This window comes from Triturus cristatus, chromosome 3_2 (assembly GCF_964204655.1).
Source record: "Triturus cristatus chromosome 3_2, aTriCri1.1, whole genome shotgun sequence".
In the NCBI taxonomy this organism is placed as follows: domain Eukaryota; kingdom Metazoa; phylum Chordata; class Amphibia; order Caudata; family Salamandridae; genus Triturus; species Triturus cristatus.
Window position 1 is genome coordinate 111,430,697 of NC_140584.1, and position 12,538 is coordinate 111,443,234.

Below are 12,538 nucleotides of genomic sequence, written 5' to 3' on the forward strand. Positions count from 1 at the left end.
AGTTTCACAGCTTGAGTGGTTTGACCAATGTATGTTTTTTTACACGGACATTCAATTGAATAAATTACATTTTTCGAATTACAATTCGAGAAGCCCAATTGTATATGTTTTTGAACCCCAATTATAGTGAACTTAGAGTCACTTGTTTGGGGACATACCACACAATTCTGACATCTGAAATGGCCCTGTACTGGTGGCAGTCCCATCATAGTTCTTGCATCACTTTTCGGTGCTGATGGTCTAGAGGCCTTAACCAGATGTTCTCTCAGGTTTTTTCCTTTTTGGAAGGAGAAGAGTGGTTTAGCCAACCCTAATTGGTCAATCAACCGCCAATTTCTTTGGATAATCTGCCTCACTTTGTTGGCCTTGGGGTTGTAAGTCAACACACAAGTAAGTTGATCTTTCTTTTCTTTATTCCTTGGTGTTAGCAAGGTTTCCCGCGGTGTAAACCAAGCTCGTTTGAGGGCATTTCTGACCAGTTTTTTTGGGTACCCTCTGTTACAAAGCTTTGTCTGTAAAGTAGCTGCATTCTCAAAGTAGTCATTTTTATTCGAATAATTCCGGCGTATTCTAAGGAATTGCCCGTAGGGCAAATTGTCCTTAAGGTGTCGTGGGTGCCCTGAGCTATATGCTAGAAGAGTATTTCTATCCGTGGGTTTTGTGAATAAACTCTAGTAGCCCATCGTTATTTTTGACCCAAACATCGAGGAAGTTGATTTGAACTTTGCTTGCATTTTTTGTAAATTTCAGATCCGGTGTGCGTGTATTCAGCCAAGTGTGGAATGCATCTAGGTCTTCGTTATTGCCGTTCCATATCACGAAAATATCGTCAATGAATCTGACCCATCTCGCAATGTTTGCAGAAAATGGGCCAGTCTCATTGAAGATAAATACGGTCTCGAATTGATCCATGACCAAATTGGCTATTTCCGGTGCAAAGCTACAACCCATGGCTACACCTTTTACTTGGAGGAACAGGTCACCTTTGAAGTTGAAAAAATTACTTTTTAAGCATATTTTTGCCAAAGAGATCAAAAAATCGGTTGGAACCTGATGTGGTCTAAGTCTTTTGTTAAGTACCAGTGTCATAATCAAGAGTGCCTCGTCTTGAGGAATGTTTGTGTACAGACTTTCGATGTCAAACGTAACCAAAATATTTTGGTTATCATCGAACATCGATCCCTCGACTTTAGAAATAAAGTCCATTGTATCTCGAACGTACGCTTTAGTGTCAGGAACAAACTGTTTCAGGAAATAGTCCACATATTTTGCCAAAGGCTCTAAAATAGAACCACAGGCTGAGATGATCGGCCTCCCTGGTGGTATAGTGGGATGACAAAGCTGGCAAATTAATCGCCTGGCTGGATAAAAAAAGGACCATGCAAGCAGGCTCGTGCCAGAACTTGGAGGCGCTGACATGTCCCCCGTTACAGACCACCAAGACATAGCCAATCACTTTGCAGCCCACTTCCGCACAGTATATGAATCGGTGGCGCCGTACCCGGAGACAGAATTCTCTGACCTTATTAAAGATATCTCCCTTCCTATGCTCTCGGACACCGACCGAACATTTATGGATAGTGTCCTAACCGCTGACGAAATAGCAACTGCAATAAGAGCGCTGCACTCGGGAAAAGCCCTAGGCCCAAATGGTATCCCAATCGAACTTTACAAGCTCCGTCCAGATAAATTGGCCCCTTATCTAAAGTCCATGTTCGAAGACAGCCTTAAGCAGGGATCACTGCCATATGATCAGAGAATTGCAACCATTGTTACGATCCACAAAGAAGGGAAACCCAAAACTGAATGCGCCTCTTCTCGGCCCATATCCTTACTAAATGCGGAACCAAAAATTTTAGCTAAAGTGCTCGCCACTAGGCTGATCAAGGTTATAGGGGACCTAGTGCACCCAGATCAATCAGGGTTTATGCATAGAAGAAACACTGCTCTAAACTTGCGTAAGTTGCACGGGGTCCTGGGCAGGGTACAAACAATACGCGAGAATGCAATTATAGTCTCCCTAGATGCCACCATGGCATTTGATACACTGGAATGGCCCTATCTATTTGCCGTACTTGCTAAATTGGGGTTTGGGCCTACTTTCTGCCGCTGGGTGTGACTATTATATAGCACGCCGATGGCTCAAATGGTCGTGAACAACAGGAAATCAGAGCCCTTCATACTTAGCCGGGGGACCCGCCAGGGGTGCCCCCTATCTCCTTTACTGTTCGCTTTGGCCCTCGAAACACTGGCGGCATGGATCCGTAAGGATGTAATGATCCGTGGCATGCGGTGGTCGGCAGAGTGGGAGGACCGAATCTCTCTAAATGCAGACGATATTCTTCTGTATCTCACGTCCCCAAAGAGATCCCTGATTGCAGTATTTGATATCCTGGACACCTTTGGCAGATGTTCTGGGTTTCGCGTCAACTGGCACAAATCGCTGCTGTATGTCCTTTGGAGGGGCCTCCCTCGTTTACCCCTAAACTGTCCTATACCAATAGTCTCAGAAGGCTTCAAATATTTGGGCATATTCATATCTCTTGACCCATCTGTCAGATACGCCCGTAACCTGGCTCCCCCTTGCAAAGACTCAGAAGTGATATAGCAAACTGGAAGTAACTCCCGCTCTCACTATTGGGCAAAGAAGCCTTATTTAAAATGATGTCCTTACCCCATTTCTTATATGCCCTACAGAACTCGGCTGATCCTGTCCCAAACTCATATTTTAAAGAAATTGAAGGGCTCCAGCGAGACCTTCTTTGGGGACGGAGACCGCGTATTGCTTTAAAGAAGCTCCATCTCAACTGGTATGACGGCGGTATCGGTTTACCCAACATTTAAAAATATTACTGGGCAGCGCACCTCACAGCAATAAATCATGGAACTTATGGTCGCCCTGACAACCTGGGGTTCCTTATGGATCGTAGGATTCTTCCAAACGGGGCCTATTCCCATGCGCTATATTCTAAACCAGGCAGATACCCACTCACTGGCCCCACCAACCACACAGTTAAAATCTGGCACTCTGCAACCAAGTCGCTTGGCTGGCACAATAGGTTAACTCTCGCCACACCTCTGTGGGACTCGCAGGAACTTGGACACTTGGGAAATTCCAAGGGATTTGACAAATGGGATCTAATCGGCATCTCCCATGTTAGGGAACTTTGGTGCACAGAGGGCGTGAAACCCTTTAAAACTCTCCAAACCCAATATGCGCTGGCGGATTCCGAGTTTTTTCTGTACTTGCAAATCCGACACGCTTTGCAAACAGCATTGTCCAATACCACAACTCCACCGGATGCCTCCCCATTAGAGGATAGGCTGCTAGACGGCCACCTGCCTGAAAAGGCCATTTCCCTAACCTATCGAAAACTTATTAATAATATGGAGGACCCCCTGCTGGCACTACGAGACAAATGGACTCAGGACGGAATAGAGCTAGACAATGAGAGTTGGCAGACAGCGGTCTCCTCCCCCAAAACTGTTGCGATCCCGGCGCGACTCAGACTGGTACAACTAAAGATCCTTCAAAGAATTTACATAACTGGTCCCCAACTGATGCATATGGGTGGGCTGACAGACAGATCTTGTAGGCGGGGATGCACACAGTTGGACACGTTCATACACATACTATGGCACTGTGAGCCGATCCAGGAATATTGGCGTAACATACATGCAATCATGAGCGAAACACTGGAGGTAGCAATCAAACCAGAAGCGCCCAGATGCCTCCTTAACATCTGGGAACCTACCGATCTCAACACTTATACCACGCAGTGGGTCACGCTCAGCTGCATGATTGCCAAGAGAAATATTGCGCAACTCTGAGGAGCCCCACATACACCCACAGTTGCAGATTGGAAGAAAGACCTTGACTGGTGTATGCTACGAGAAAAGACAGTGTATGTGGCCCGGGGCTGCCCCCGAAAATGGTCTAAGATTTGGGTCCCCTGGAATACATACTGTGGCGATATCTGTACCCCTCCCTGTGATGCGGACAGTGATGATCCCCCCTCTCCGTGAATTCCGACGAATTATACTATTGTATATGTTTGCATATCTGATTTCGCTGTTAATCCCTTTATTGACCATTGTGAAATTGTACCTCTATGTCGAGACTGTTTAATAAAAAGATTTATTTAAAAAAACAACAACACTCAAATCCCTCTGTGGAACAATAAACAGAGCAGGAGGAAACAAGTAAAGGCGACACTTCAGAAAATGCCACTAGTGGGGATTTAGCAAACACAAAAAGATGATGGACGGAACGCTGAAACTTTTCAGACACTCACCCCCAGTCCCAGATCTGGGGTGAATCCATCCTAGTGGGGATTTAAACATGGAGGTTGGTCAGGAAAATCCACAAATGCGGACACCGAGCTGTTGGGTTGCATTTAGTTGTGGCTACTGTCAGACACTACTTTGCAAGGTACTGCAAACCTCAAGACAGACAAGGCAGATCTAAAAATTGTGCCTTCCTACTAACATCACTGTACAACCTGTTTCTGCAGTATTCAAAGATAAATTTGGTGGCAATCTGCCAGGCCATCATGAGGAGATCTGCAGACTCATCAGAAAGGCAAAAGGATTCTAGATGGCACTGCTAAATCTCTAGGTGTGCAGCTGGTGTGCCAGGTAATTGGGTTGGAGAACCAGATTATCCTGTTTCGAAATCAGAGCTGTTCTACGATGGAGGAGAAGCAATTGCGAATGGTGAGAGTAAACAGATCGGCATTGCAAACTTTACACATCCGGTCTACAGTTATTAGAATCAGCTCTGTCCAATTCTCACGCACATTCTGCAGTACTAGGAATGGAAGGGGGATTTGTGAAAACATACAGTAGGCCCTGAAACTAGCTAAATCTGAAAGCATCCCTAAGGAAACACTGGCTGGGAAGTGAATGGATAAAAATCAATTGCACTGTGTTCCAAACTATGGTGAACAAATCAAAGAAGGGAAACCCCATTGAGAAGAAAGTCATCACCTCTGGCACTTCAGGGTACAACTCCCACTTGTTCCCCTCAAGTGAGAGAGGACTGAGGGCAGCTCCTATTATTTCTCCCTGTTTGCTACACTAAAGCGCAATAGGTCACTGCATCTTCGGGACCACAAGAAGGCAATAATCTGCCATCTGACGTTAGGGCAAGAGTTTTAACAGGTGCAAGAGCTGAAAGACTAAGATTGGAATCAATCCCAAAATACCTATGATCTCTCGGAAGGAGGTACGGTCTTCATAAGTGATGTGTTGAGCACCACTCCAATAAAGGTCAGCATCTTTGTGGGAGTGAGGTAAGCCTTCTGGTCATTGATGGAAATGTCTCTGAGAAGAATCAGTATGCGCTGGAGATGTTCTTGGACTACGTGGATATCAACTTCACTAGCCCAATCATTCTTACACCCGCACTCCGCAGCAAAGCTGCCACAACCACCAATACCTTCGTAAACAAGCAAGGGGCTGTCGCCAGTCTAAATGGGTGGACCACAAATTCAAAGAGTGGGGCACCACCGTGAACCTCAAGCAGCACCTTCGGTTGGGAGAAATTAAAAGAGGCACTCGGAGGCCCAGGGACAAAAGCCAAACTCCAGTGTCCAAGAACAAGAGGACATGACTCATGGACAGCATCTTGAATTTGCCCTGCCGGATTAAAAGGATAAGGTCTTCAGTCTTCATGGGGACCAAGAAATAAAGGTAGTAAAATCCTGTGCCCCTCTCTTCCTGAGGTATATTATATGACCCCTGTGACCAGCAAGGAAGGACTTGCGCCTCCAGAGTCGAAGACTGAGCCAGCAAGCAAAACCTGTAGGAAGGTGAGGTAGTCTGTAGTTTGAGGGGGGTATAGGGGATGAATGGCAAGATAGGAGGATAAGGGCATACCCATGGCATTTCATCCAACAGTCCATCATGATCGCCTGTCTCCAAGTGACAAAATCTCAAGAGGAACAATTATTTGTTGTGTCACATAGACAAGCCACTTTAGAAAACGTCCACTCCTAAAATTACCACAGAATGTCTAATACTCTTGGTGAAATTGCTGTAGAGAGCCAGTACTAGGACGCGAGCAGTAGTCCCTGCTATTTTTGAGACATTCTAAGAAGGAGTCCGCCTTCCCACTGAACAGCTGCCCACCCTTAAAGGGTATGTCCATGAAGGTAGCCTGCACACCTCACAAAAATCCAATGGAACAAATTCATACATGTTGATGCAGCATGGCAACCGGCCCATATACCATGGAGTTATGTGTGCAGACGTAAAGCTATACTCCAAGATAAGTTTTGAAGCATCTAGGCCATGCTCACTAGGTGAGAGAGTGGCTTCTTTATATGGTCTAGCATACTGACAACCTTAAATTTCACCAGTACCCATTAACCATGGAGGTATCAGCTTAACAGGCAGGTGGTATTCGCAATGAGGAGAGTCAAGCCGCCGTAGGCAAAATCACTGCAACCATTTGCATTAAACCTCTTTTCTTAAACGCCTATCAGGTGAAGCTGTAGGAGAAGCATTGGGATACTGCTTTAATGATGATGTTTGAACAACCAAAATCTGCTGATGTGTTTACAATAGGGTTCATCATTAAAATGTAGCTTGGCCCAGAGCCTAATTTGTGCCGGAGGTTTCCTGCGATCAGCATCAGCTCTTTTTTCACAGGACCAGGGCTATAAAATGTTTCTTCCATTGGTGGTGGGTCCAATAATTAATAAAAATAAAAGTACCTGTCGTTCAGAGTGGCTGCCTAGCTTCACAGGCTAGCCCACCCTGGTCCAGGCATGATGGCACTGCATCATCACGTTAGTGATGCCTGCACGGCTGCCTGTCACACAAACCATCATGCTTAGTCAATTTTGCTGATGCAGATGGGATAATTGTGTCTGAGGCCTGTCACCAGGCTCCTGTGGATGAGCTGATGAGTGGCAGGCTTAGACAGCACAGGTGCAGGACTACGTTTTCTGCAAAGGCACAACACATGAAGAGCGAATTAAAAGTGTGCACACCTCGCTGCCTAGAAATTAAACTAGCTAGCCATATTCTGCCCTCATCATTGTGTTCGTGACCCATCACCAACTCCAGTCAGATCACTCACTCATCACTGAGTGGGTTAGCAAGGGCGTCAGAGAGCATTATTAGTGCAGGGCCCTTGCTGCTTGCCTGAGAACGTCCAGATTTGGCAAAGCGAATGCACTGGACGTAAGTTGGGCAGTTGACCACAAAGGTTCTGTACAATTTGCAAAGATGTGGTTGGGGGTGTGTGTGTGTGTATAAGTTTACTGATTAGAAAAAAAGAATGATTGTGAAGCAAGTGCAGATGAGAGCCTGGATTCTTTCCTATAACTTCACTTTTTCACATTTACACCAGCAGTTTGTGTGAGTAGCGTCATCTATAGGGGTTTAATTCATTCTAATCCACGTTATAAAAATGTACACACAGTCACCTGATGAAATGGTACATCTCCTATATGAACTAGCAAACAAAGAAAACCAACGCACTGAGTAGTTTCCTAAAGGGCACATCATAACAAAGCCATTTGAACCACTTTCCAAGAGGGAAAGGGTATTTAAATCAGAACCTTTGGGTTCTTGTTCTAAATTTTGTTGCCACCTAAAGGATTGTCCAAAGTGGTCTCTTAATTAAACACCCGAACTTACAGATTTGACCCTTGGAAATCCAGATGGCACTTGACAGGTTGGATGGACCTTTGCTATCGTGTTGCGAATGGAGCTGGAACAAAACGCAGGTCATGCATATATCATCAACTGTAAATACAAGAAGATGATGGACCGAGCGCCAAAACTTTTCAGGCACTTACCCCCAGTCATAAATCTGGTTTGAATCCATCATCGTTCTTTGGCTCAGTTGGCCACCCGAGTTCAGACCCAGCCACATGCAAATCAATCTTGACCCTGTGCCTCATGGGAACAGTCCAGAGCAAACTGCCAAGCCAGGTCTTCCCTGGACCGGAAACAGGCATCCTGGGACCGGTTTTGGGGTAACACCCTTCATCAGCCAGGCTAGCTTGAATCCAGTGGCAACGTGAACAGGGGACCCATGTCTGGGCATACCCTGCCAACTTAGGGCGAACAACGCAGAAAGGCAGTTCAGGTTAATTTAGTGAGTAATACTGCACCAATACATAGGGAGGATTTTGTAGGAGCAGAATATAGTACAAACCTAACAAGGAATAACCAAAACAGGGAGCAAACTGCAGTAGGGGTCAAATATAGGGAGATTCCATGGGCGGAGGCACCATTAAGAATGTTTGCAGACAGGGATTACGAGCACCTGAGTGCCAAATGCAGTGGCATGTGAGGATCGATAGCGGGCCTTTTGCGTGTACTGAACCTGACGGGATATATAGGAAGGAGTGGGCAACTGGAGGGCCTCCCAGATGAAGCCACTGATTGCAGGGAGCAAGCAGTTCATAGGTGCACATTGCAGAAGTAGTAGCCCAGATGTGCGCAAGCGTACATTGCTCAGTAATATAATGAGTAACTTTCCGAACACAAAATTTAAGTCTGCAAAATATGGTTTTTCACTCAAAACCTAAACCATATTGTGAAAGGGAAGCACAACAGAATACAATGTGCAAATGGGTGAGCAATAGAACAATTTGAGGCATTTTCTGTAAATAAATGCAGGGTTAATGGTAAGGTGCAGAGAAGAACGCTGACAGAACATTAACTCAACAGTTCAAGCCAAAAGGAAAACATTTTCTAAAAATAGACTGATCAGCCAATGCAAAAAACCTGGTAGAAAAACCGACTGAGGCATAATACTAACCAAAATAGTTACAACAAAAAGCAGTTGTAGTATTTATTCATTCACCAAAACAAGTCAGTATAGCAAGGCCATACAATTAGCTCTCAATAGATTACCTCTCTCTTCTGAGCTGGAATATGAAGTAGAGAGAAATAAAGTTCATGTGATAGGCACTCTAAAAGAAAATAGCCCTCTAACTTACAAACACAGTTCCTAAAATGACTTATGAGAAAGCAGAGATGCTGAATTTTTTAAAGTCCTTTCACATCACACCTCATTGGGATGGACAGAAAAAGGGAATAAAAGGGAGCTGCTTAAGTAAAGTACTCCAATAACTTTGAGTTGAAATGGCGCAATAGCAATTTACATGAGCACCAGTTATATTACAAGAAGACACCTTCATTTTAAGTAGGCTCAGGGACATGAAATGATTTGCCCAGAATCACAGAATATGGAGCAGACGCCGAAACTTGAACCAGGTTCCCCAGTTCCAAGACCGGCAGCTCTTTTCACTGCGCCACATCCTCTCTACAGTGTTTAGTTAGACATGGTACAATATGGGGGTCGCTCACCTCTAGGTAAATGTGTCATCATTTTGCACATAGCACACAATGAATACGTGCGGTATCAATAGCGGTGTAACACGTTGGTGATTTTGTTTTTTAAAGGGCTGCAGAAGTCCAACTGTTTACAGGAAAAGCCATGTGGAGTACAGCTGACCTTTACAAACTCCAGGTAGTGCTCCTAAAAGCCACCATAATTACGTGTTTGTGAGAAAAACTTTGTAGTATTGCATGCCTCAAGAAAGGACCAACCCCAAATTTAGATCGGAGACACATACGTCATAGAGCATGATTGCCTATAACTACTAAAAGCAAAACTGACAAAAAATTGACCCAGTTCTTCTGGGATCGTTACTTATTGGCAACCCACACCTTCGTTCGGCATCCACACCTAAAGCAGTCAGCTATTAAATTAGCCCACAGCACCGTGTGACGCTACATTAAATAGATGCATACAACGAGAGGTTGACAACAGCAGCTGCCATTGTACAAATAAGCTGCATTCTGCAGGGAGGTCGATCACACCGCCTCCACCAGTGCTGTGATGAAACACTGAAATAAGCATCATGCAGTGAATAACAAGTCCCCACATCTGAGGTGTGCAATCACCACTGGTAACCCTGTCTGCACTCGAGGGGTGGCCGGATGATTAGAAGCCTGCAGAGGTGCGGTCGCCAATTTACACAGGCACAGGCGGCAATTATGCCACCAAGCGAGACAAGAAATATTGTTTTGTTTGGTTCTATTGAAACCCTTAGTTTACGTGGTGCAGCCTTTACAACAAGCGCTGTGCAGGCAAAACATCAAAATGCAGTTCTGCTTCAAAAGCGGGTTAAAACAGAACTTGGGCCTTGGGAAACTGAGAAGAGCAAACTCATGAGGAAGAATATGCTACCGCCAATAGAAACAGAAGAAAATATGTGCCAAGCACAGGAACCAATGGAGAGTAAGGAAAGCAAGGTAGCAGGATATAAGCTCCTTCTAGCAATAGAACACAGGCTGAGCAGACAAAACCTAAAATCAAGTAAATCTACAAAAAGTTCTTGTGGATTGGAGTGGGGACTATAAAAGCAGACATGCCCAGTGAACTGATTTTTTCTGTTGCCTTAAAAAACCCAGTTTCTACCCTGTGCAGCTGGTGGGCTGGAACGTGGCATGTTCCGACTGCTCTCCTTCTGTAAAAGGGCATAGATCGGATACTGAGGCTAAAACGCATCCCACTGGTGCCTCCTTACAGTGACTCCCCGGTACTCAATTTGAGCCCTAGAGGCAAGAGACTGTTACCAGCGTTTAATCGGAGGTGAGGGTTGCAGGTGGAGCCCAAAACTACCAGCACTGATTTTTAGGGAGCGACATTTGCTTTTCTTCAACAAACTCTCAACCAGAGCCGCAGAAAAATAAAAACAAAAAAGGTAAAGAACAAGGTAGAGAAAAACTGAAAAAAAATGACAAAGAAAGAGAGAGCGAGAGCAGGGATGAAAAGTAACCTGCCCAAGCTAAAGTTTTGTCTCCAGCACTTATTCTTTAACAAATTAATTACTGCCTTGACCTTGTTGTTTGCAGGACGGATGATACTTTCCTATATTGACTCCCTTGTCAGTGCTGGAACTAGGTCTGTAGGCAGCATTGCTATCGGCTTCAAAATTGGTGCCAAAGGAGGCCCCAAGAGAATAAAGAATGTCACCCTAGCCCGTTCCAACTTCGCAATGGAGCCAAAGCTAATGGAGGCGCAGCACAACATTGGGGAAGCAGAGTTAATCTTGCTTAGATTCACACTAGGGATCTGCAGAGTACAGCAGTTGTGAGTGGCTGATGTTAGCTATTTTACAGCTATTCAGCTCTTTGACAGGCCTACAGATTTTAAGGAAATTAGTCAATTTCTACTCAATTGTAACTTTCACACTGTGATACACGCTACGGTGTAATCTAGGTTTCATCCAGTTAACTTTAGTGCAAGTTCCTTTATCATCTTCATCCCCACTGAAAGCAGCAATCAATGTCACACTCCAAAATCTTACCACCACATGCAGCACTAGCATTAGTCTAACTTGAGGAGAGTGACAACATTACCCAATCTAAGGAAACCAATAAGAAATCATTGCATTCCAGAACAAAAGCAATACAACATTTATATGCACGGTTTTATTAGTAGGCAGTAGAGTTAGCTGGAATTGCAACTTTATTTTACGGTTTCTTTTCCATATAAAACTGCATATACATACCATAATGCTGTAAAGTGTTTCTGTGCCATCAGCAAAAACATAGTGCTTCAATAAACCATTTTAGCAAAATAAAATCAGTCTTGGGCGCACAGTTAAGCCGACAACACTGATAAAGACCTTATTGTTTTTATTCTATTAAAAGTAAACTTACCACAAAGCAGAAGAAAAAGCTGAATTTTGCAACCTGACAAGCAGTTAACTTTCCAACGCTCTTTAATATTGATCCATTGTCCTTGATGGTCGGATAGGACATGCGAGATAACTTTGCTTCCAACGCATGGTTCGCTGGAAGTTGACGCACTTCCATGATATTACTGAACCGAACACGAGGCTTCTTTGGAGCTTGAGAACAAAAACAGAAGACAAAGAATAGTTAGTTGTATCTACAGGACGACAGAGAGAATAAACGCTTCTATATGCAACTGTAATTAGATTGACTGTAATAAAAAAAACAAGCATTGGCATAGCCAATAGGTCTCGCCTTTGGTGCCTTATAAGGGATTAGACAGAGCTATTGGCTTTGTTAACGTTTTTAAAATGTGTTGCAGAGTATTGTGAATGTTGTGCAGCATGTTTAAAAGTTATAAGTTATAATTAAAAAAGGGTTATAACCATTTGACACTTTATATATAACATAGAAAACATTATATACAACTGAAGTATCCTAATAAAAACTTGAATAAACACGAAAAATGTGTTCTAGTTTTGTTGTTTATGCAAGGAAGGGGACAGTGGGGAGGAGGGTGGAGTGGAGGTGTAGGGAGGGGAGGACTGGAGTGGAGGTGTAGGTAGGGAGGGGATGGGATGAAGGGGGAGTGGAGGTGTAGGGAGGGAGTAGGTGGGTGGGGGGAGTGGAGGTGAAGGGCGGGGGTGAGTGAGGGAGGTGTAGGGAGTGAGGGCGGAGTGAAGGTGGGAGAGTGGAGTGGAGGTGGAGGGAGGTGGGAGTGGAAGCGGAGGGAGGGGGAGAGGAGGTGCAACATAACAAATTCAGA

At 44.5% G+C, this 12,538-nt stretch overlaps 1 protein-coding gene across 3 annotated transcripts in view; it reads right to left on the bottom strand.

Moving 5' to 3' along the window:
- The window catches only part of SLC35F5 (solute carrier family 35 member F5), a 405,130-nt gene that overhangs the window by 235,791 nt on the left and 156,801 nt on the right, over positions 1 to 12,538 (bottom strand). For all 3 annotated transcript variants that reach the window (XM_085647333.1, XM_085647335.1, XM_085647334.1), the window contains exon 9: positions 11,698 to 11,888. In XM_085647333.1, coding sequence (XP_085503459.1) covers positions 11,698 to 11,888 — 191 coding nt within the window. The remainder of the gene's footprint in view (positions 1 to 11,697; positions 11,889 to 12,538) is intronic.